General features: G+C 36.4%; 1 protein-coding gene across 2 annotated transcripts in view; it reads right to left on the bottom strand.

Annotated features, from left to right (window-relative positions):
* Window positions 1–23,176, bottom strand: part of ATM (ATM serine/threonine kinase) — a 112,841-nt gene that overhangs the window by 72,491 nt on the left and 17,174 nt on the right. For both annotated transcript variants that reach the window (XM_008055297.2, XM_021711019.1), the window contains 16 exons: window positions 22,496–22,867; window positions 21,468–21,662; window positions 20,621–20,716; window positions 18,058–18,283; window positions 16,340–16,465; window positions 15,375–15,500; window positions 14,356–14,445; window positions 11,843–12,011; window positions 10,960–11,159; window positions 8,762–8,844; window positions 8,505–8,660; window positions 7,143–7,218; window positions 6,885–7,015; window positions 3,924–4,044; window positions 2,083–2,256; window positions 515–684 (listed from right to left, as the gene is read on the bottom strand). In XM_008055297.2, the coding sequence (XP_008053488.1) occupies window positions 515–684; window positions 2,083–2,256; window positions 3,924–4,044; window positions 6,885–7,015; window positions 7,143–7,218; window positions 8,505–8,660; window positions 8,762–8,844; window positions 10,960–11,159; window positions 11,843–12,011; window positions 14,356–14,445; window positions 15,375–15,500; window positions 16,340–16,465; window positions 18,058–18,283; window positions 20,621–20,716; window positions 21,468–21,662; window positions 22,496–22,867 (2,511 nt within the window). The remainder of the gene's footprint in view (window positions 1–514; window positions 685–2,082; window positions 2,257–3,923; window positions 4,045–6,884; window positions 7,016–7,142; window positions 7,219–8,504; window positions 8,661–8,761; window positions 8,845–10,959; window positions 11,160–11,842; window positions 12,012–14,355; window positions 14,446–15,374; window positions 15,501–16,339; window positions 16,466–18,057; window positions 18,284–20,620; window positions 20,717–21,467; window positions 21,663–22,495; window positions 22,868–23,176) is intronic.

Below are 23,176 nucleotides of genomic sequence, written 5' to 3'. Positions count from 1 at the left end.
AGACACTTCCCCCACCATCGTAATTGCTAAACATTACGCTTTAGTTGTTTCAAATTTCTCCATTTTCAAAATGTTCTCCCCAGAGTTAGAGTTAGCCAAATAAACTTTTACATTAAACTTCTAAATCTAATAGAAACCAATGACTGAATAGTCTATAGTCAAGCAACAGAAAAGAAAAACAAGGCAGAAAATAAACAGCTATCAGTAATTTATTAAAGCTGAAGGAGACCTTAAAGATCACCTTATGCAACTCCCTTCTTTCACAGATTAAAAAACCAAGGCATAGAGGGTGTCACACAGGTGGTTATTGGCACAGCTAGGACCAGATCCTAAGTCCAGTGACTCCCTTTGAAGACATTCTCATTAAAACAAGGTGTCCTGCTTCTCATACTATGCAGCATTGCATGTGCATGCATGAATGTATGTGTGCGTGTTATATATGTGGTGCTGGTGACAGGGAACTGCCAAATATACTCTAATTTTAAAGCGAACATATTTCCATGCATAAACCTACCTATAGAAATGCTCAGTATTTGTACAGTTTAATAAAATAAAAGGAAAAGAAGATAAGCTGTAGTCTCTATCTTGAAGATTTAGCCATTCCAAAATCAGATAATCTAAATGGGAAGCCATGAAGTCTTCTAAATGTCTATATCCAAAGGTTTCAGAAATTTTCTCTAAAACCTGCACAAATTAAAAACAAGTCAATCTGTTAGGAAAAATTTTTAAAATAAATCACTTATATATAACTGATTTATATATTTTATATATTAACAGTGAGATCTTGAAGCATTCATTAAACTTCTCTATCCTTTGATTTCCTCATCTATGAGAGAGGAATAATAAATGAGAAACTGTATTTAATATAATTGGCACAGACAGTATCTGGTACATAGTAAGCCCTTACTAAATATGAAATGAATAAAAACATAAAACAAGTTTCTAACAATTGACTATATTTAAAGGAAAATCTAAAGTAAAATTATTATTCTAAGGCTTAAGAAAAATCTGAACACTACACCACTTATAGATATCAGGTAGTATAATTGTATACTTTAAAAAAAAACGAGCAACTCTTATTTTAATACTGAGAGGTAAAAGGTTAACTTGTCTAAGATGGATGACCTACAGGTTGGCCTACTATAGGCTCCATGGAAACCATCCTGGAAGAATGTTAACTGACATATGGGTCCACAGATCTACCACTGATTCATTACATAAATATCAGCAATGGGGCTGGGCGCAGTGGCTCACGCCTATAATCCCAACACTTTGGGAGGCCAAGGTGAGAGGACTGCTTATGCCCACAGGTTCGAGACCAGCCTGAGCAACTTGGCGAGACCTCATCTCTATAATAAATTTAAAAAAAAATTAGCTGGGTGTGGTGGCACATGCCTGTAGTCCCAGCTTCTTGGAAGGCTGAGGTAGAAGGATTGCCTGAGCCCAGCAGGTCGAGGCTGCGGTGGCCATGAGCATGCCACTGCACTCCAGCCTGGGTGACAAAGTGAGACTCCAATTCAAAAAAAAAAAAAAAAAATCTGCAACAGGAAGGCATGGAACTTCTCAAACCATGAATGCTGAAGTGATGGAATGGGGGAGGCTAGCATTCTACAATGCTGTACAGATATAATTGCAATGCTTGGACTTTAGTCCTCTTTCTCTAATCATGTAACTTAAAAGCTTTACGGTCCTAAAATTTGACTTCTAGCCCTGCTACATCCCAGAATCTGTGCCGCCCCAGAATCTATCAGGCAAAACATCTGACACACATTTGTCTCCATGTGTTTCCCTCAATAAAGACAATTCCAGAGGGCCTGATCTGTGTGGATAGGTCACTCACCCTTGTTAGTTCAATGAATGTCTTGTGAAATGCTCTTTAATTGAAGGTAAAGTATGACACTGCATACAAATAAATACACCATTTGGAGAGTTATTATAACATTTTCCATATTCTTAACCTAAAAATTAAAATGGTTTCCAAGTTTTAAATAAGTGCCACTATAAAAACCTAGTGCTAACTTTTATAATCGATTAAAAGCTACCCAAAGAAGATTATAATAAAAAACATTCAATCACATATACCTTTTTCACAAGATGACATTCTAATCCATTCTCTTTCACAGATTTGCACAGGGCAAACAAAGCTTGTTTTTCGCAGATAGGGCTATAGTATAAAACCACAGCTATGAACTTCAGTAAAATAGATTTTCTATTATAAACCTCATCCAAAAGTTCAGTGTTCTCAGCACCGTGGATCTTAAAAAGAATTTTTAAAATCATAATGTAATGTAAACAGTTAAACATTACAAACGAACCAATCAGGCTAAAGTCAAAGAGCTCCATGACAACATTTAAGCAACCTGTAAATAGTTTTAAATCCTAAAGGGACAGGGGTTAAAAGAAGCAATTTTTTAAAAAATGTAAGTTTTCTAAAGTTGGAAAGACTGCTCTTCAAAAGATCTTACAGAAAGGACTGCCAAAGGAAAAACATTTCAATGAGAAAGAACCTCAAAGAAGAAAAAGAAACTGCAAAAAGATAGTGTTAGGGATTATACTCCTAAAATGCTCTTATCATTAGGATATCTTAATATACAGCTCTTTAGACTTAAAAAACATTATTATACATTATCAAAATAAATAATAGAATCATGCAACTAGATAGAATGATATATGCATCTAGTGTAATGAATAATTATAAAATCCCAACAAGTCTCTACTTTTTTTTTTTTACTAGCTATAATGTATTTGACCGAAGTTTCTTTTCACATTTAGATAATCTGCTACTCACTGATCTAGCTTTGTCTTTTGGTACAAGAATAAGTAGGGACCTAATTTCTTTAGGAAATGACAGTAACTGACATGTTTGACATCAGTTATGAGTTTTCCACTAAGTCAATTCCTTCACCAATTCCTTATGAGATACAGAGCTATATACTCTCTAATGTTCTGGTTAAAAACCTTTTACATTTTAGCTGTCCTTTAAAAAATATAAAATGTAAGTTCTTTCATAATATAAACTGTTCATGACAATATGCTTTTATTAATAAAGAATAAAAGAATTTGTTTTGATAACTGATCACTATGCTGAATCATATTGTGCTCTCAAGATGTGAAATTTATTAGTTCTACTAATAGAATTTTAAATATAAAATCCATTTTCTCCTCAAACTGAAGAGGGTCTCAAAGATTGCTGTCAGATCAGCATTTTCCCTTTTTGCAGATGATGGGCTGATTTTAAAAGTACAATATACACGAACTCTATTACCTTTTATATTATTTACACTCGTCTTTCCAATCTATTGAAATCCTTTTCTAAATTCACACTCTTTCATCCAACCATCCTTTTCAGGTTCCCTATATCACAGATTTGATAGTCATTTAATTAACCATCTCAAATTTTTTTTAGAAATAAATCAGGGCATAAATAAATGACTAAATTTGAATACTGAAGACAATTTTACTATTTTAAGAAAAAATATTACTGTAGAGAAATGAAAAATCATATGTTTCACCAAAAACACCAAGATAATTTGATCTTATGTTAGAATTGTTTTCTTTTTTTTTAAGAATTGTTTTCTTAATCAATTTCTTCCTATTAGCACCTGTTCCCTTAACTAGCTTTTAATCAGATCCTACATAAAAGAACTTTTAAAATAAAAGTTATACTTCCATTAAAATCTCAGCTAAATTTTAGTTTCTCCAAAAAAATTGCTACTTATTAAGCTGAACCAAAAGAAACTGCTATGGTTCAGCCCATTCTCACCTATAAATAGTGCAATTTCATTCAATTCATATAGTTTTTTAGACTTGCTTCAGACTGCAATCTATTGGACATAACTCTCTTATGTCAAACTTGGTAAAGTAATATACAACCTATTCATAATAAGCAACTGATAATAGCAAGTACACGTTATGAAATTTACCACTTCTCTCATTCCTTCCTGAGCTTTCAAGTATGCATTTTCAAAAGCTGTTTGCTGAAGTTCCAAAGGAAGCGCTTTCAATAACCTGGAAGAATCTCCGTGGCTCATATCCTGGAATAATCTTAAAAAAAAAAAGCAAAACACTTAAAAAATGTCAAGGTCTAATTTTCAAAGCATATTCTACTGCTTAAATAAACTACTCTGTGAAATATACTAACATACTAGCCTTTTTTTTTTTTTTTTTTAATTACAGATGTGCGTTACCACACCTGGCTAATTTTTTTTTTTAATTGTAGATACAAGGTCTCAGCGAGTTGCCCAGGCTTGAACCCGTCGGTGCAGGCAATCTACTTGCTTCAACTTCCCAAGGTGCTGGGATTATAGCTGAGCCACTGAGCCCGGCCCTGTGTTTTCAAAACTAAGAAAATCTGAGACGAATCAGACCAACAGCTTCCTATTAGAATTCTAAATATAAAATCCATTTTCTTCTAGAATTGAAGAGGGTCCCAAAAGATCTTTTAACTATTGCTCAAATTTGAACAGCATTGAATTCAAGCTATCCAGAAAAGATACACTGCTCTGTAGCCAAACACCAATTAGAAGAGTTTGTAGATTCCTATGTAAACTTGAGGGGTTGCTTGATGCTGTCATGTTCTGTGTAAATTTTTTTATACAAGAAAGAAAAGTTGATCAGTGCCTTTTGCATAATAGTCACATATTTTAGTAACCAATTTTGTCATTTATGCTATTCTTTTTTTTTTTTGAGTTGGAGTCTCGCTCTTGTCACCCAGGCTGGAGTGCAGAGGCACGTTCCTGGCCACCGCAGCTTCAACTTGCTGGGCTCAGGTGATCCTTCTGCCTCAGCCCTCCAAGTAGCTGGAAGTACACAGGCATGCTACCACACCCAGCTAGTTTTTGTGACTTATTGTAGAGATGGGGGGGGGGGTCTCACCACATTGCCCAGGCTGGCCTTGAATTCCCAGGCTCAGGCAATCCTCTTGCCTCAGGCTCCCAAACTGATAGGATTACAGGCTGAGCCACCACACTTGGCTGTCCTTTATGCTCTTTAGTAATCAAAGCTTTTATAATTTTTTTGTGTTCCTCTTGATTCCCCAGCTTCTCGAAATCTCTCTTAAACTAGCCCACCATTAGCATCTGCTATAGTTTGAATGTCTGACCCCTCCAACTTCATGTTGAAATTTGATCCCCAACACTGAAGGTGGTGCCTAATGGGAGCTGTTTGGGTCATGGGGCCCAGTTCTTCATGAAGAGATTAATGCCCTTGGGGCAGAGGAGCAGTAAATTCTCACTCTATTAGTTCCTAAAAGACCTGGTTGTCAAACAAACAAAAAAAAGAGCCTGGTTTTTTCTTGCTTCCTCTCTTGTCACACGATCTCTGCACATGCTGACTCCCCTTTGCCTTCTGCCATGAAGAGAAACAGTCTGAGGTCTTCAGCAGGAGCAATGCCAGTACCATGCTCCCTGCACTGCCTGCAGAACCAAAAGCCAAACAAACCTTTTTCTTTATCCATTACCCAGCCTCGGGTATTCCTTTATAGCAACGCAAATGAACTATGACAATATCTAACAAGTGAAAAGCCAAAAATCAAATGCTTCAGGCATAGTGACTCACACTTGTAATCCTAGCACTTTGGGAGGCCAAGGTGGGAGGATCACTTGACGCCAGGAGTTCAAGACCAGCCTGGACAACAGAGTGAGACCCCCCATCTCTACATATAATTTAAAAAAGAAACTTAGCCAGTCATAGTGGTGGGCACCTGTAGTCCTAACTTCTTGGGAAGCTGAGGCAGGATGATCGTTTGAGCCCAGGAGATTAAGGCCTCAGTGAGCCATGACCACGAAACTGCTGTCTAGGACACACAGAAAGACCCAGACTCAATAAAAAAAATAAAAACAAAAAGTGCTACTTCCATGTCATTCTTGAATTTATACTTCTTGAACCTTAGATTTTATTCAATAACACCACTACACTGCCTTATTACATTCAACTTATGGTCCTAGATAGTCCTAGACCTTTACCCTCAGCACATATTTTCTATCTTTTATCTATAAGTTTTAACAAGAACTACTATACATATTCATTAGTAAACCTTATAATGCACTATGGTCCTACTGAAAAGAGTTCCAAACCTGAGGAATTAGACACAAAATCTGGTTTATAGAAACAATACTGTCAAGTATATTCAAATTCTGAATGTCAGTTCTAATACTTTAGGTGACTGTTGGAACAATATAGTGATCTTCTACAACTGGTCACTTACATTTGAACAGTAAAGTTCAGTTTTGATGTTTTTAAAATATCATGTCATTTCATTTTTCAAATACATTCATTTACTTTACAAATAGTATCGAACACCTACAACATAACAAGAATTATTTTGGGTGCTAATGACACAATAATGAAAAAAACCAACATCTTTTAGAAGCTTATATCCTAGTGAAATAGGGAGATGTAAATGTGCAGTAAGTAAACATGGGATATGTAAACAGGCAGTCCAGAAGAAATCAATATTTGTTAAGAGAACCTCATAACAGAATAATACCCGTGCTTCATTGTATTTTCACTCAATAAAACTGTAACTAGCACAATGTAAAATGCACTTATTTTATAAATTCACATTAAATCATGGTAATAACCAAACATCTTACATCACCAGTAAATATCAGTAGACACACCGCATTCAAGTCAACTAGGTATTACATGTGGCATAACAAGTTACTTTACCTTTCCAAGCCAGAGTTTTCATTTATAAACTGGAGGAAATAAAACAATCTAAATGACAGAAATGTCAAAGTTAAGAAAAAATATAAATGCCAGGCATACAATATACACTAAGTGTTAGTTATGTTTAATATCACAGCTAGAGAGCTCTGACTGTACTAGACACTGCACTGCTATCTGCAATGTCTCAAACACTTCATGAATACTTGTCCCATTACCTATTAATGGACTCTGCAGCCAACATGCGAACTTGGTGATGACCATCAGCCAGAAATTGTGGAAATACTTGGTTTACAGGAAAGTCTCCTTCCATTACATTAAGAATAGCCCATTTAGAATAAGGATCAGCCTATGGAAAAAGAACAACTAAGGTTAAAAATGAAGCATTTAGAGAAAAATCACTCATTAACAAACAGAAACAAAGGCTGCTTTAAAAATTCCCATGGAGATCTTACTAATAATATGGAATAACTCACCTCAAGCAAAGTTTTAAGGCATTTTACTAGTCCCATTCTTACAGAGAATGTGCATTTTCTCTCTTTTGTTAAATGCCTGAAATCAAGTAAGTTATACAATGTCAAAAAAAAATCATTCCAATAAAAGCAGAGTCAGAAAACTCAATGAATATTAAGGTTATTACAGGTTGCTTCCAAAATCTCTTTCTGTGCTAAACTTTTTTTTTTTTTTTAAGAGACGGGTCTCATTATGTCAACAAGGCTGTCTTGAGCTCCTCCTGGCTTCAAGCAACTCTCCCACCTCTGTCTTCTAAAGTGCTGGAATTACAGGCATGAGCCACCAAACCCAATCAATTTTCATTATGTGAAATATGCCAATATACTCACCTTCCGAAAAATTCAAATTAAAAGAAATTATTTTGAAAAGAAGTTCATTTTACTGTATATTATTTGTTTCACATGATTATGCCTTTTGGGAGTCACTATTATACCTCAGTTAACCACGTTATAGTAAACTTGATATAAAAAGGAAATTTTAAAAAAAGTTTTGGTTGTTATATCAAAGATTTCAAAACCACATTCTATACTGATTTAGAATTCCTCATCAGTCAAATAGTATTAGGGCTCTAAATTATATATATGTTCCTCTATACTTATGGTTTTCTCTCAGATCATGACAGTATGTATGAAATAATCAAACAGTGGTGACAAGGCCAATTTGTTCACTCTGGGAACATGAGCAATTCAAATGATTTAGGCTTGTTGCACTTTCTTATCATTTTTTCTTTCTTTCTTTCTTTCTTTTTTTTTTTTTGAGTTGGGATCTCACTCTGTCCCCCAGACTGGAGTGCAGTGGCACAATCATGGCTCTCTGCAGCCTCAACTTCCTGGTTTCAAGTGATTTTTCCACCTCAACCTCTGAGGAAGCTGGGACTATAGGAGTGAGCCACCATGCCTGGCTAATTTCTGTTATTTTTATATTTTGTAGAGATGAGGTCTCACTGTTATCACCCAGGTTCGTTTTGAATTCCTGGGCTCAAGCAATCCTGCCTCCGTCTCCTAAAGTGCTGGGATTACAGGCATGAGCCACTGTGCCCAGCTTTGTTGCACTTTTTAATATTATACATGTCAAACTATTAAATAATTCAGAACTTGTAGGGAAATATACTAAACAGTTTAGAAAGCCAACCCTTAAGCAAAAAGCAATGTAGTTCTTTCTTCAAGCAATTGAGGGACACATCAATTATATTCTGCTATTGTTAAAAGATGGATATAGTTATATAGGACGATCAGAAGAAATGCCTAATACAGAAATGCAAGTTTGCATCTATATCCAAAGATAGTAAAAGAAAAATAAGAATCCACAAAATAGACTGTACCTACCAAAATGCTCCAATCACTTTAAGAAAGTATCCTTGGGCATGCTTTGTGTTCTCAGAGTCCATATTGCCTTGACCTAGGTTTGTCACTATATGAAGGACATGATTTAAAATTGTTTTACAAACATCTTGGTCACGACGATACAAAGAACACACATTGCTGTGGTTAAAAAAAAGAAAAAGAGTTCAAAATTAAGCTTCACAGAATGCATGTTATTTTATCAATTTAAAGTGAATGTAACATATGGTTTTGTTTCTTACGAAAGTGGTTTCAGAAGTTCAACAACATCTTCCATTGGCAAAGGGCATTCTCCTCCAGGAAGCTCCTTTAAAAGCACTAGATACTAAGATGGTAAAAGAAAAAATAAATCATCTTTTGCCATAGATCACTTACTTTAAAAAGTATAGCCATAAATTCATACACACACACAATTTCTCTCTCTCTCTCTCTCTCTCTCACCACACACACACATATACACACACATAGAGCTATAAATTTTTAAGAGGGTGTAAAGACGAAAAAAAGGCTTTGAAGTTAAACAGAGCAAAATTCAAATTCCAGTACCGCAACCTTAACTTGTGTGCTCAAAAAACTGGCCTTATATCATCTGTAAAATGGGGATATATCACTTGCCTGGCCAGGTAACTGAGGATTAGAGAAAAATATAAAAGTCTAGCTTCTATTGTGGGATTCAATAGATGATTGTTGTTACCTCCCTCCTCTCAAAATAATGCTTGGGGATAAGAATCCAGTACTTAAAAACTACTCCCTTAATAAATTCTGGAAAGCAGAGATAATCATGGGCAGGGTAGAAGTCAAACACTCTGACCTATCTTCCCACAAGGTAACCTTGAGAGGTTCTCTATGGTACTACGGATAGAAAGGGTTGTTCGGCAACAACCGATTATAACAGTAGTTAAAACCAGGCAGCCAGTTTCTCAGAACTGCTAAATAATTTTCTAGCTATACTAAGAAATCATAAGAGATTTTTTTCTATCATCTTTATACAGAAAATATATTCCTTTCCAGATATTAAGAAAGAAAATCAAATAATCCTTTTTATCATTTGACATGCAAGTCATGTGTATGAGGTTACTGGGTATTTTAAAGAGACTTGAAATATCAAAGCTTCAGGAAAAGCATATAACCTTTCCTCTTGGTGAGGGCTATAGACTCGACTAGGGTGTTTGCCAGGGCCAAAACCAGGGGCTCAAACTGGGCACAACCAAGTTTGCCAGCTGGTTCTAGAAGACTGACATACAGGTTCACTAAGGCTGGCAACTGACCGGGAATTCTACCAGGGACTCACCAGGCATGTTTGTCAGTTTGCTGGATGTGGGGACATGACCGGAGAATCACCCTGCCACTCCCTGATCCAGGGGCTACCCTCACATTCACTAGGGCTGGTGCTAAGAAAATGGTCGAGAGATTAGCTATATATATCAGGCTGTTGCGTATAAAAGTAAATACACTGAAGTTTAATGGGAAGCCAGATTTTTTTACTGCTACAAGACAGCAACAAATATGGACAGAGAAAAAACAAATAAAGCCTGTGAAGTTGGCTTGGAATTGAAGATATCTATCAGTAGGCAGATAGAAAGATAGACAGCAAATGGATGGTGTGAGGATGGGAAACGGATTACTTTTGTAATACTCTCATCTAAGTTAAATCTAATCATGAGATTTATTAACAATTTCCTGCACTAATCAAAAACATGATGGTCATAACAGATAAGGAAAAAAACTGTTCTAGGCTGAAGGAGACTGAAAAGGCTTCATAACTAAAAGCAATGACACAGTGACAAACTGCTAACTTCCTGATCTTGATGACTGTACTGTAACTATACAGAAATGTATCCTTGTTTTTAGGAAATATACAATGAAATATAAGGGGTATCAATGTGCACCTCAATCTCAAAATGGCTCAGAAAAAATGGTATGTGTACATGTGTGTTCGAGTGTGTGCATGGGCGTGTGAGGAGAGAGGGAATCACTAGGCAAATGTGGTAAAACGTTAACTGCAGAAGCTTATCAAGGATACCTGGGAGGTCTTTGCAGTATTCTTGTAACTTTACTATTCCCTTGAGGTAAAATAAAAACATTTAAAGCATAAAAACTAATGTCAAAGGCGAGACTCAGACTTCAAACATAATGTTATATATTATTTTTATATTCAAGACCTGTGTTTCTTGGCCTAACTAGTTTGTAAGTATTAATTAAACCTAAAGAGAATAAATGTATCAAAAATTTCATCCAAGTTTTAATGTTTCAGCACCCACTTACATTTTTTCCACAGCACACTAAAAGAAAAAGTATATTTTACAACCAGTCTCAGCTTCATTTCTTAAAAAAGTAATTTCAAGTATCTAAAGGTATGCCATTCTTACATATCAACGAATTACATTTCGTGAGCAACATCAGAAAGAATCAAAGAGCTTTTTCATTTTACTTAACTCACCATGTGTAGGTGGATGGATTTAGTAGTGTCTAACGAGCAAGAGTCAATTAACATTAACAATTTCCTGCGAATATCAACTTCCCTAAATGACAGAGTTTTCGTCCGAGCAGTAGTTACACACACACACAAGAATTTGAGCATGTCTAAAAGGAGTATATCTTGCTTTGACAGGTGTTTTTCAGCTAAAGGACTCATGGCACCTGAAAATAAAAAGCACTCATTAACACCCAAGAGAGGGGCACAACAGCCACATATATTGAATAGTAACTCAAATGTTGTCTCCTTTACAAAGTATACAAAAACCAAAATTATAGTGAAATTACATATTAAAAGCTTCAAAACTCTTCATGAATGGTTAACTCCAGGATTCTGTTATCAAGAAATACTAAAAACTATGTGGAAAAACTATATAGACAAATATTCACTGCAGTAATAATGTTTATTATAGGAAAATAGAAAAGAATCTAAATTTCTGACAGTAAAAATGATCAAGTAAATTACAGTATTTATCACTGGAATATAGCGAAGCATGAAACAGTATGACTGTAAGACAAGCAGCTCCATAGAAAAATGCTTATAAACCATGTTAAACAGATAAGCTATATAATGAAAATGAATGTTAATGCTGATTACAATTTTGAAAGGGTCTATAATGAAACAGCAGGAAAAAGTTAAAAGTGATGGCATTATGGGTACTTTTTCACTCTCCTGCTTGCTGTTGTCCAAATATTCAGAAAATCTTAAAGTGTATAGGAACAGAACAATCCTAAAAGACTATACTAAGGGAAGAGATAAGCAAAATACTAGTGTCAGTGAGGCCTCTTATAATGCCAAATCAATATAAAGAGATAAAAGAAATCTCAAGTAGTAAATGTGGATTTACCTATAGTACTTTGGCTTTCTCCAGGTTCACTTTTGTCGTGCACACCACTATTAGGGCAATCATTAAATAGATTCATGGATGACTGGTCCACCTGCACTAGATTTCCATTGGTGTCATTGTCCTTTGACTCTACTTCTCCATGGTCAAGTGGCTTTTTGATAAAGGATGCCTTTAAAGAACAGAAACAAAGATGTTCAGGTTGGCATCTTTCAGAAGCATGTTACAGTTAAAACTCACCTAATCAAACAAGTCGAGATTCATGTATAAGCATGAACACTACAGTATTATTTCTCCTAAATGTCCAATAATAGGAAAATAGATAAACTATAATATGTCTATATAACAATAACATGCAAACTTTAAAAATAATGTCTTGCTAGCCAGGCTCAGTGGCTCAGCCTGTAATCCCGCTCTTTGGAAGGCTGAGGTGAGTGGATCGCCTGAGCCCACGGGTTCGAGACCCGCTTGGGCAACTTGGCGAGACCTCATCTCTACAATAAATCAAAAAATTAGCCGGGCATGGTAGCACACACCTGTAGTTCCAGCTACTTGGAAGGCTGAGGCGGAAGAATCGCCAGAGCCCAGCAGGTCGAGGCTGTGGTGGCCGGGAGCGGTCACTGCACTCCAGTCTGGGTGACAGAGTGAGATCCCGATTCAAAAAAAATAAAAAATAAAAATAAAAATAGTGTCTTAAATTAAGAAGTTTTGTAATAACCAAAGGTGTGGGGAAAAAGTCTAAATTGGAATGACCATATGAGGACAATGACAATATCCATCAAAAAGTAAAACACATTCCTTTTGAAAGAGCAAGTCCATTGTTAGAAATTATCCTACACCCTATATCCATCATATGCACAAACCAAGTAGAGAAAATAAAAGTTCAATAATTTTGGCTGCAGAATTCTTTGTAACAAAAAAATCAGAGCAGATGAGCTGACATATTTATATCATTCTGATAAGATAGAATACCATGCACCATAAATAAATAAGGACTTCACAGCAACTGGATGGAGCCAGAGACCATTACGCTAAGTGATCTACCACAGAAACCAAGAAGTAAATACCACATGTTCTCTCTCATAAGTGTGCCCTGAACATCAGTCACATTAGTACAAGGGAAAGCTTGACAGTCACCGGGCACCACTAGGGGAGAGAGGGAGGAGGGTGGGGGGCACATGACAACACAAAGGGTTCTGGGTCCGCTGCCAGGGGAGTGAAGGCCAGTTTAAAAAAAAAAGAAAGAAAAAAATATATATATATGTTGCTTGACTAGCAAAGCTTTTGGGTCTTTTCTAAAAGAATAGAAAATTACTTTAAATTTCGGTACAGTGTTGCACAGAAATGGTATGGGCCTGGATGACAAATTCCCAATCTTTTTGCCTATTACTTATTGAGAAACTAAAAGCAGGTACTATGCCAGGAACTAATATTAAGAAGCAATCAAGCTGGGCTTGGTGGCTCAGCCTGTAATCCCTCGCTTGGGGAGGCTGAGGTGAGTGGATTGCCTGAGCCCGCAGGTTTGAGACCTGCCTGGGCAACTTGGCGAGACCTCATCTCTACAATAAATCAAAAATTAGCTGGGCACGGTAGTGAGCGCCTGTAGTTCCAGCTACTTGGAAGGCTAAGGCGGAAAGATCGCCTCAGCCCAGCAGGTTAAGGCTGTGGTGCCCGGGAGTGGCCACTGCACTCCAGTCTGGGCGACAGAGTGAGACTCTAACTCAAAAAAAAAAAAAAAAGAAGCAATCAAATATATTTCCCCCAACCAAATAACTTTATTTTCCACATTTATAAAAATATAAAATGCTGCCCAAGCATGACAGCTCATGCCTGTAATCCCAGCACTTTGGGAGGCCAGGGTGAGAGGATCACTTAAGCCCAGGAGTTTGAGACAAGCCTGAGTAACACAGTGAGACTCTGTCACAACAGGAAAAAAAAAGTAGCCAGGTGTGATGGCAAACACCAGTAGTCCTTCCTACTTGGAAGCTGAGATGGATCCCTTTAGCCCAAGAATTTGAGGCTGTGGTGAGCCATGATCATGCCACTACACTCCAGTCTGGGCAAGAGCCTGAGACCCCAACTCAAAACAAACAAATACAAAAAAAAAAAGGTGACGTGTTGTGAGATGCATCCGTATTTAAGAGATATTTTGGCCAGGCATGGTGGCTCAGACCTGTAATCCCAGCACTTTAGGAGGCAGAGGCAAGAGGAATGCCTGAGGCCAGGGATTAAAGAACAGCCTGGGCAACATGACAAGACCTGTCTTGACAATTAAAAAAAAAAATTTACCCAGGCAAGGTGACATGCACCTGTGGTCCTAGCTACTTGGAAGGCTGAGGCAAAAAGATCACCTAAGTTCAGCAGATTGAGGCTGCAGTGGCCATGAGCACGCCGCTTCATTCCAACCTAGGTGACACAGTGAGACTCTGACTAAAAAAAGAGAGATATTTCAGGAAAAAAAATGTATGTGTATTAGAATCGTTGCAACATGGTAGTAAAGCAGGAAGCATACTTACTAAACTTTTGCAAATATCTGCAATGTCATTCATTAGCTTTGATGTTAACAATCGCAGAAAAAAGTCAGATGCAATCTTATTTGGATTCTTCTGTAATTAAGACAGAATGAAGCAATAAAAATAATATTCTTGGCCGATAACATTTTCTCTATCTTACATAAAATGCAGATAAATAGTTTACTGTTAGGGTCAAAATTTAAGTTGCTTCAAAAACACTAATCTCTTTTCTTAGGGTAAAACTTACTATAGTACCTGTCTTTCATTGTGCTTAAACAACATTAAAGTACCAGCTACTGACCATAAACATAAGTAAGCATTAATTTTAGGATAGAGTTTTCTCCTTCCCTACCTATGCCAAAAGGCAGAAAAATATTTCAAAACCAAAAATCTATGTTGATAATACTAGTATATGGCCATGCACCCACTATTAGTTTTCAAAGACATTTCCAATTATTCTCAATATTCTGGCCTGGCTCAGGTACTCCACAGGCCTGCTCCAAATCAAAACAAAGATTACCCACAAGACAAAATAAAACAAAACAAAAGACAAAAAAAAGATTACCCACAGTAGCACTCTTTCTGCCAAATATTATATGATGTTCTTGGCAAAGGAAAGGAAAGTATGTGTTGGAGTTGGTTATCTTTGTGGTGCTTACGAGCCCTGGTATAGTGTTATGCCTATCACACGTAGTCAACACATTTTTATTAAATGAATAAAATTACATATGCAGGGAATAAAAGAGTCATCTACTATGTGCTACATATATAAAAGTGGCATATAAAACAATGCATAGAAAAGTGGTAAGACAATCTTAGAAAACTTCCCAAAATAATGAAATTTGTTTCATTGAAATTCAGTTTACCATTGCTTTATTCCTCTAAATATTACCTTGCTCACAATTCAATGTAATTTGAAATAAGTTTATAGACTTATGAATGGACTGAAAAACAATTATGCCAACAACCAGTAACCAATCTCCCTGAATAAACTTGAATAACAAGTAATAAGAATACCTTACCCCGGTACAGTTACACAAGCAACTTGTACATAGATGCATCATATCCGTCAATGAACCAATTCTAGATTCTTCATTTGTCTTATTTTTAAACAGAGTGATACTTTCTCCTGCACACTGCATTAGAGACTATAAAGACGGGGAAAAAAATCCAAATTCTAGTTAAAATTATAGTTTAGTATTGCTTTTTAAAGTTTCACTTAAGAGATAAAATTGTTTTTAGAAGTTACACTGGTCAAATAATATAATTAAAACTTAATGAACCAAAAAATTGACAAATCTTATACTCTGCTCTCTGCAAATCACACCATTGACAGAATACTACTGAGAGATGAAAAATAGTTTCAGGCTGGGAAAAGTGGCTCACGCCCATAATTCCAGCTCTTTGGAAGGTTGAGACGGAAGGACTGCTTGAGCCCAGGAGTTAGAGACCAGCCTAGGCAACTTAGCAAGACTTCACCTCCACAAAAATTTTTAAAAACTAGCTGATTATGATGGCAAGCGCCTGTAGTACCAGGTACTTGGGAGGCTGAGATGAAAGGATTGCCTGAACCCAGGAGGTTGAGGCTGTGTGAACCATGATTGCACTCCAGCCTGGGCAACAGAGTGAGACCTTGACACAAAAAACAAACAGTTTCATGCTTACAGCCTACTTGATTAACACCCACAATCAGGGATTCTTTAGTATAACTGGCCACAGGAAAAACTTCAAAAAATACCGATAAAATCAGTTTTTATGTTGAGATTAAATTTTAATCTAAAATTATTTACTATATTTATAGTTGGCTTACAATAACTTCAAATCTTAAGGAAGAACACACAGTATCATTTCTTTTCAGACTGTATAAATAAAAGAGAAAGGGTTAACCTGTATAAAATATAACGTTTTCCAAACAAATATAACAATTTTCCCAGGAATACATTTCATTCAAATTTATCCAAAGCTTTATTTTCATAAATTCTCCTACCTTGGCTTTCCGGAACAATTCTGACTTATATGCTTCCTCTTCAGCTATTACACCCACATAACAGTAGCAGCCAAGAACACCCACCAAAAGACTGGAACACCGGACAAGCATTTCTGGATTTGTAATCTTAAAGTAAACCACAAATTAAAAAGTATTTCATAAATAATTTCATGTATTCTAGAATTATCTTTTGAAAAAACAAGTTTATGTACATATTAAGAAACAAAATTTCAGTTAATTGAGTTAAAGGTGGCATATTCTGACTCTCTCTGAAAACATCTAAGAGATTGCCATAGAGTTATGATAACCAGGATTCTCAAGAAAAACACTCTAAGTATCTCCTAAAGGCCAGGCGGGTTATCCTCTCCTGAAGTGGCACAGGGTACAGCACACAGGCCCTTAAATATCTGAGGTAGAGCTGAAAGAAAAGAAGAAAAAGCATGATAGGCAAATAAATGTAAGTCTTAGAACATGAGTAGAAATTAGATTCATAAAAATAGACACTAAATGGCATTTTAAGTTTCTGAAGGACAAGAACTTTGACTTATTCAAATTTTTAGCCTCCAAGGACTAGCACAATGTATTGCTGCTAGTAGATACTGTTTAGATAATTTTATAGAATTACATAAGACTCTGACAAAGTTACACGTGAGATTTTCAGATATTTTGCTCCTATATATGGAAATGGCATTTTAGGGAAAAATACGGAAAATTAAATTACTCTGTAATGAAAGTGGTAACAACAGTGATGCGAAAGAATGTCAGCAATGAAAGGTAAGACAGATGAAATAGGCACACACACTGTCCCTTCTCGGTTCTTCTGATCGTTTTCTCTGGTTACTAAAGTCACTCCTTTGAACATCTGCAGGATTTACCTTCTTCAATAAATATTTTATCACTTACCACGTAACAAGGCATCGTGGAGGATACAGCGATTAATAAAAATACATATGCCCTTTAAGGAGCTTATGGCACAATTTCAAGAGATCTTTGTGTACAAAATACACATAAATACCTATGGTGCAAAGATGCTAACTGCCATTAAAAATGTGAAATATTAAGCACTATGAAAATTAAATGATGAAAAATTATTATGGCTGAGGTTACCCAAGAAAGGCTTTAGCAAGGACTTTGACATGTGGATGATCTGAATACACAGAAATGAATATAAAACATTTCATGCTGAAAGAAATGGGAGTTTGGCAAAAGAATAGTAAACATGAAGAGAATTTGTGATTTTATAAGGACAAAGGAAATCACAGATGAGGAATTCCTAGATGACCTCTAGAAAAATGGGTAATTGTTAGTCCATTTATCTTTAATAATCACTCCTCCCTCTTCAAATGTCACTAATATCTATTAGATCTGTTTAAATTCTGTCCTTTCCTGTTACCATAACATCTCCCTCCTTTGTATTGAGAGATTGTTTTCATCACATAATCCTTATGCTGCAACCCTTACTAGTCCCCACTAACCTACCTAAAGAATTATTTTACATCAATCAGAATTCCCATTACAAAGAAAGAATTCAAACTATAATTCTTGCGTTTCCTTTATTCATGCTGCTTTCCCTATTTATAGCCCTGTACTGCCATTTTGCTTTTAAAACTGAGCCTCACAGCGTCTTTAGCGCCTTCCCTGTTTCACTTCTCCTTCCTAACAGTATATCAACGCTAAATCAAAGATAACCCTTAGTTCCATTTTTTAAAAAAACTCACCTCAGATGAGTAATTATTTAAAAGCTGTTCTGATAATTCCAAAAGATAGCGATCCAGTGATTCCTTGAGATTTTGGTGGACAGAAACGCCAGCACTTGATTGCTGTTTTTCTATAGCACATTCTCTCAGAATGGTTAAAAAGTCCATCTTGTCAAAAGTTGTCTTTAGAAATAGTTCTTCTACTTCTGAGAATGAAGGCTCTTCTTTGTCTTTTTGGTGTTGTTCACTTCAAAAAAGTATAATCTTTAATTTCTAATAAAACTACCCAATATATTACAAACGAAAATATTAACATGGTGGCTTATGCCTTGTAATCCCAGCACCTTGGGAGGCTGAGGCAGGAGAACTGTTTGAGCCCAGGAGTTCGAGACCAGCCTAGTCAACATAACACAACCTTTTCTCTTCAAAAAATCAGAAAAAATAAGCCAGCATGATGGCATATGTCTGCAGTCTCAGCTACTAAGGAGGCTGAGGCAGAAGGAACACCTGAGACCAGGAGGTTGAGGCTGTGGTGAGCGTTATCATGCTACTGCACTCTAGCCTGGGCAACAGAGTGAGACCCTGACTCTCAAAAGAAAAAAAAATATATATATATACACATTTAAAAAAAAAAAATATATATATATATGAACATAGCATCTACTTCAATCAAAGACTGCTTACACAATTAACAGATAACTTTTTTTTTTTTTTGAGTTGGAGTCTCACTCTGTCACCCAGACTAGAGTGCAGTGGCCGCTCCCTGCCATCACAGCCTCGCCTGCTGGGCTCCGGCGAACCTTCAGCCTCAGTCTTCCAAGTAGCTGGAATTACAGGCACACACCACCATGCCTGGCTAATTTTTTGATTTATTGTAGAAACGAGGCCTTGCCAAGTTGCCCAGGCTGGTCTCAAACCCGTGGGCATAGGCAATCTTGTCGCCTCCACTTCCCAAAGTGCTGAGATTACAGGTGTGACCCAGTGCACTAGGCCTGCTTCTCTTCTTGAAGCTTTGATACCTACTTATATCAAATTTCATTATTCAGTAGCAAATTTTACTAACAGACAAAAGAAACACAAATTATAATTTCAAACGTAAATTCAGAAATAAACAGTAGATATAAACATTGAGAATAACACTCTGAAAACTTATCCCTTTTTTCACCATCAGTTTCTCTAAAATGTAATTTTTTATAATCTCTTTTTTTGAGTTGGAGTCTCACTCTGTCGCCCAGACTGGAGTGCAGTGGCCGCTCCCGGCCACTGCAGCCTCGACCTGCTGGGCTCCGGCGATCCTTCCGCCTCAGCCTTCCAAGTATCCGGAATTACAGGCGCATGTTACCACGCCCAGCTAATTTTTTGATTTATTGTAGAGATGAGGTCTTGCCTGCCCAGGCGGGTCTCAAACCCGCGGGCTCAGACAATCCACTCACCTCAGCCTCCCAAAGGCGTGGGATTACAGGCTGAGCCACTGAGCCTGGCAGTTTTTTATAATCTTATGACTTCATGAGGGAGATCAGGAATCTTCATGCCGGTGAGTCATTTTCAGTCATAGGGCTGAAATATAAGTCTCTTGACTCAATCAACTAAGATCAGGCTTATTTTATCTTATATTTTTTTAGAGACAGGGTCTCACTCTGTTGCTCAGGTTGGAATGCAGTGGTACAATGATACTTCATTCAGTCTTGAATTCCTGGGCTCAAGCAATTCTCCTGTCTCAGCCTCTCAGATAGCTAGAACTCCAGGCAAGTGTGATCACAATCAACTATTTTGTAGAGACGTAATCTTACTATGTTGCCCATGCTGACCTCAAGTGACCCTCCTGCCTTTGCCTCCCGAAGTGCTGGATGAGCCACCATGCTCAGCCTAAAATCAGGTTTAGATTTTTGTTTCCAATTGTCGGTTCTTTTTTTTTTTTGAGTTGGAGTCCCACTCTGTTGCCCAGGCTGGAGTGCAGTGGCACACTGGCCACCCCTCTGTTGATGTGCTGCGATCCAGCAATCCTTTTGCCTCAGCCTTCCAAGCAGCGAAACTACAGGAACAGACTACCACGCCTGGCTAATTTTTTTTTTTCTAAATTTTTATTGTAGAGACGAGGTCCTGCCAAGTTGCCCAGGCTGGTCTGGAACCCACGGCCTCAGGCAATCCACTCTCCTCATCCTCTCAAAGTGCTGGGATTACAGGATGAGCCACTGAGCCTAGCCCCAATTGTCAGTTCTTAAAGCTAACAAATACTCAAATCTTACTTGATATATAAAAATGGGTCACTTTTAAGAACTCATGTCACATAAATTTTATGTTCTTAATTTTCTACCATAACCATTCAATTTTTTCCACTGGCATTTGTCTCGTGTTATAGTATACAGCATTAAAAAACAGTAACTTTAATCTTAAATTACAGAGCATAGATTACAATCACAGAATTAAAGGAAACATTTCCCTGGCTAACAGTTGTGAAGTTTTTTTTTTTACTTGACCAATTTAGTTCATAATTATTAAGATGAAGCTACCACTCTGCTGAAACTATTATCTCTGTAATTAAAGCCATACTTAGACTAACACAGAACTCTATTAGATAACATACCATTCTGGCACACTCTGGAAAAAATTTATTGCTGCTTTACAGTTTTTCATAGTGAGACTCACAAGAATTTTCTCCAGTACAAGATGAGGAAAATTACTAGAAAAAATAAAAATAAAAAATTTCACTTAAAAGACCAAAAGCCATTACAGAATACTTTTAACATATTTCGCTCTAAATCTTGATCTCTAAAACTTGGATCCTAAATTAAAACTGTTTTCATCTGTACTCTATTTCTTAATATCTGAAAGGAGAATTTAAGGAGGACACACTTTATATTACTATCGTTTCCAACACTGCTTGGTCTAATTTAAGATTATTTCTGAAATAAAAGGTTGTGAAATTAAAGCAAAAGTACTAGGATCCATCCCGAGATCTGCTCCCCAACCATTCAGTTTTAATTAGCATCTGTGAAGAGGCTGAGTGGGCAAGCTGTTCTGCTCCCTCAGCCCTGTGATGTCCTACTTTGTCTTCCTGTTTCCTCACCCCTTTAAGATAACACACTTCACCTAGAAGAGATTCCCATTATGATTAAGGATCCAGGATCTCTCCGAGTCAGATATATGGACCTATTTACAGAAGCTCAAAAAGGAATGCATAAATGCTCAAAGAATTATATGCATATGTTCATGCACATCACTCATTTTACCACAGTGAGACAACCTTTTCTTAATTTCAGAAGTGATACAGACACAAAAAGACAGAACAGAGGGAATGTTTAATAATTAGAGTAGCTCTGGGAAATCCTGCATTATCATTACAAAGCAAAGACCTCTGGTATCAAATAAGTAGAGGAAGACTTATGAAGCAAAATTTAAAAACCAGCAGCATGCTAGTAAACAGAAATTACCTGTGAAGAATTGGAGGCAGTTCTGTACTGTCTTCCAAGTCATCTTCTAGTTTGTAGAATAAGAGCCATTTCATTATCGATTCTCTTAGAGAAAAACTTCTATTTACCTCACACCTATTTTGTTCTATTCCCACTTTTACCGTTTCTGGAACTACGCTGACGGTCAGTGCCAAAGCCAAACAGCACACAGCTGGACTATAACAAAGCAAGGGCCAATTGTTAAAAAGTAAGCTCTTTGTGGGGCAGAGACCTCACCTATCTTCTTTACCACTATGCGTCCAATGCTCAGGACAGTGTCAAGCTCCACCCATAAGATCCATACATTTAATCAACAAAAGTTTTTAAAAGTCCAATTACATTTGAGAAATGTAATTCTGGTTAAAAATTCTCCCCTATTATAGCAGTATTCAGTACTACTAAAAAAAAAAAACACCAAGGCTTTAAAATATTGACAAATAATTATTATAAATTACACAAAAGAAATGTAAACTCTTTACAATTCTTTTAAGAAATTCTTCTGGGTACACATATACAGTTAAACCAAAGAAATAAGATCTGGTGTTCAACAGATCATTAGGGGGACTATAGTTAATAACCCATTGTACATTTAAAAATAGCTAGAATTCAAATATTCCTACCCTAAGGAAAAGATAAACATTTAGGGTGATGAATATCTCAATTGCTCTGATTTGATTATATGAATATATCAAGTTATCACATGTATACTGAAAATATATATATTATGTATCAATTTTAAAAATTCTAAAAGTAGCCTTCAGTAATGTCTCCATATATTTTTTAAATTTTCTTATCAAGTTGATATTTGTAGCTAATTTCTCCATTTTTGAAACTAACTTCACATTCGTGCATTTACAAAGTCTTGGCCAAACAACAAAAGCATCTGAAACAGAATTTAACCTATCTTCAACTGAAGTAACTGAAGTAACAAACTATGAAAATGATCAGGGATATGTGTGTCTGTGTGTGTTTATATCTGTACAATCTAATATAATGCATATTAAACTTACCATGAAGGTCTACAGGTTGACCCAGTAAATAACTTCCAGAATTCTCTGTCAACTTCAACTAAACTACCTTGAATTATGGCTCCAAGTAAGCCAAAGTTTTCAACTTGTATTTGTTCAGAACTTATACCACGAAAGGTAATGGACCAAATTTTATTCCAGATTTTCAATAAATCCGACTTCTGTGAGCTTTCCAGGTCTGACTTCTTTCCTTGACACAATGCAACTTCTATAAGGCATCTTAACACATAGGGGGTCCGTTCCCCACGTCGCTGTTGAGGCAGAAGCTGGGATAGTATCATCAGTAATGGAGACAGCTCACAGTTAGGTAAACTTGCAGGATACTTAGATATTAATTGGGTTGTAATTTGTAGCCTAAAGGGGGGAAAAAAAGAAGGTAGCTTGAAAACTATTGATCCCATTAACAAACTAAAAGAAAATACATATAGAGACATAGTGCCCTTATAATATCCTAATTAGTGCATCACCCTCATCATTTTCTATACTACTCTCAAAATAAACTGGCTCTCAATATCTATTAAGTCTTACTTCATAAAATGGCAGGAAAATTGTCAACTTTATGGATAGCTTGATAAGTGGTTATATTTTCCTTAAAAAATTTTAAAGAATACTAAATTAGCAATATTCTGACTTATTTTATCTATCCCTGATCTTTAGTATGAA

This window comes from Carlito syrichta, unplaced genomic scaffold (assembly GCF_000164805.1).
Source record: "Carlito syrichta isolate Samal-C Ts95f unplaced genomic scaffold, Tarsius_syrichta-2.0.1 Scaffold301816, whole genome shotgun sequence".
Classification (NCBI taxonomy): Eukaryota; Metazoa; Chordata; class Mammalia; order Primates; family Tarsiidae; genus Carlito; species Carlito syrichta.
Note: the sequence above shows the minus strand (reverse complement) of the source record. Positions and strands in the feature narration are given on the sequence as shown.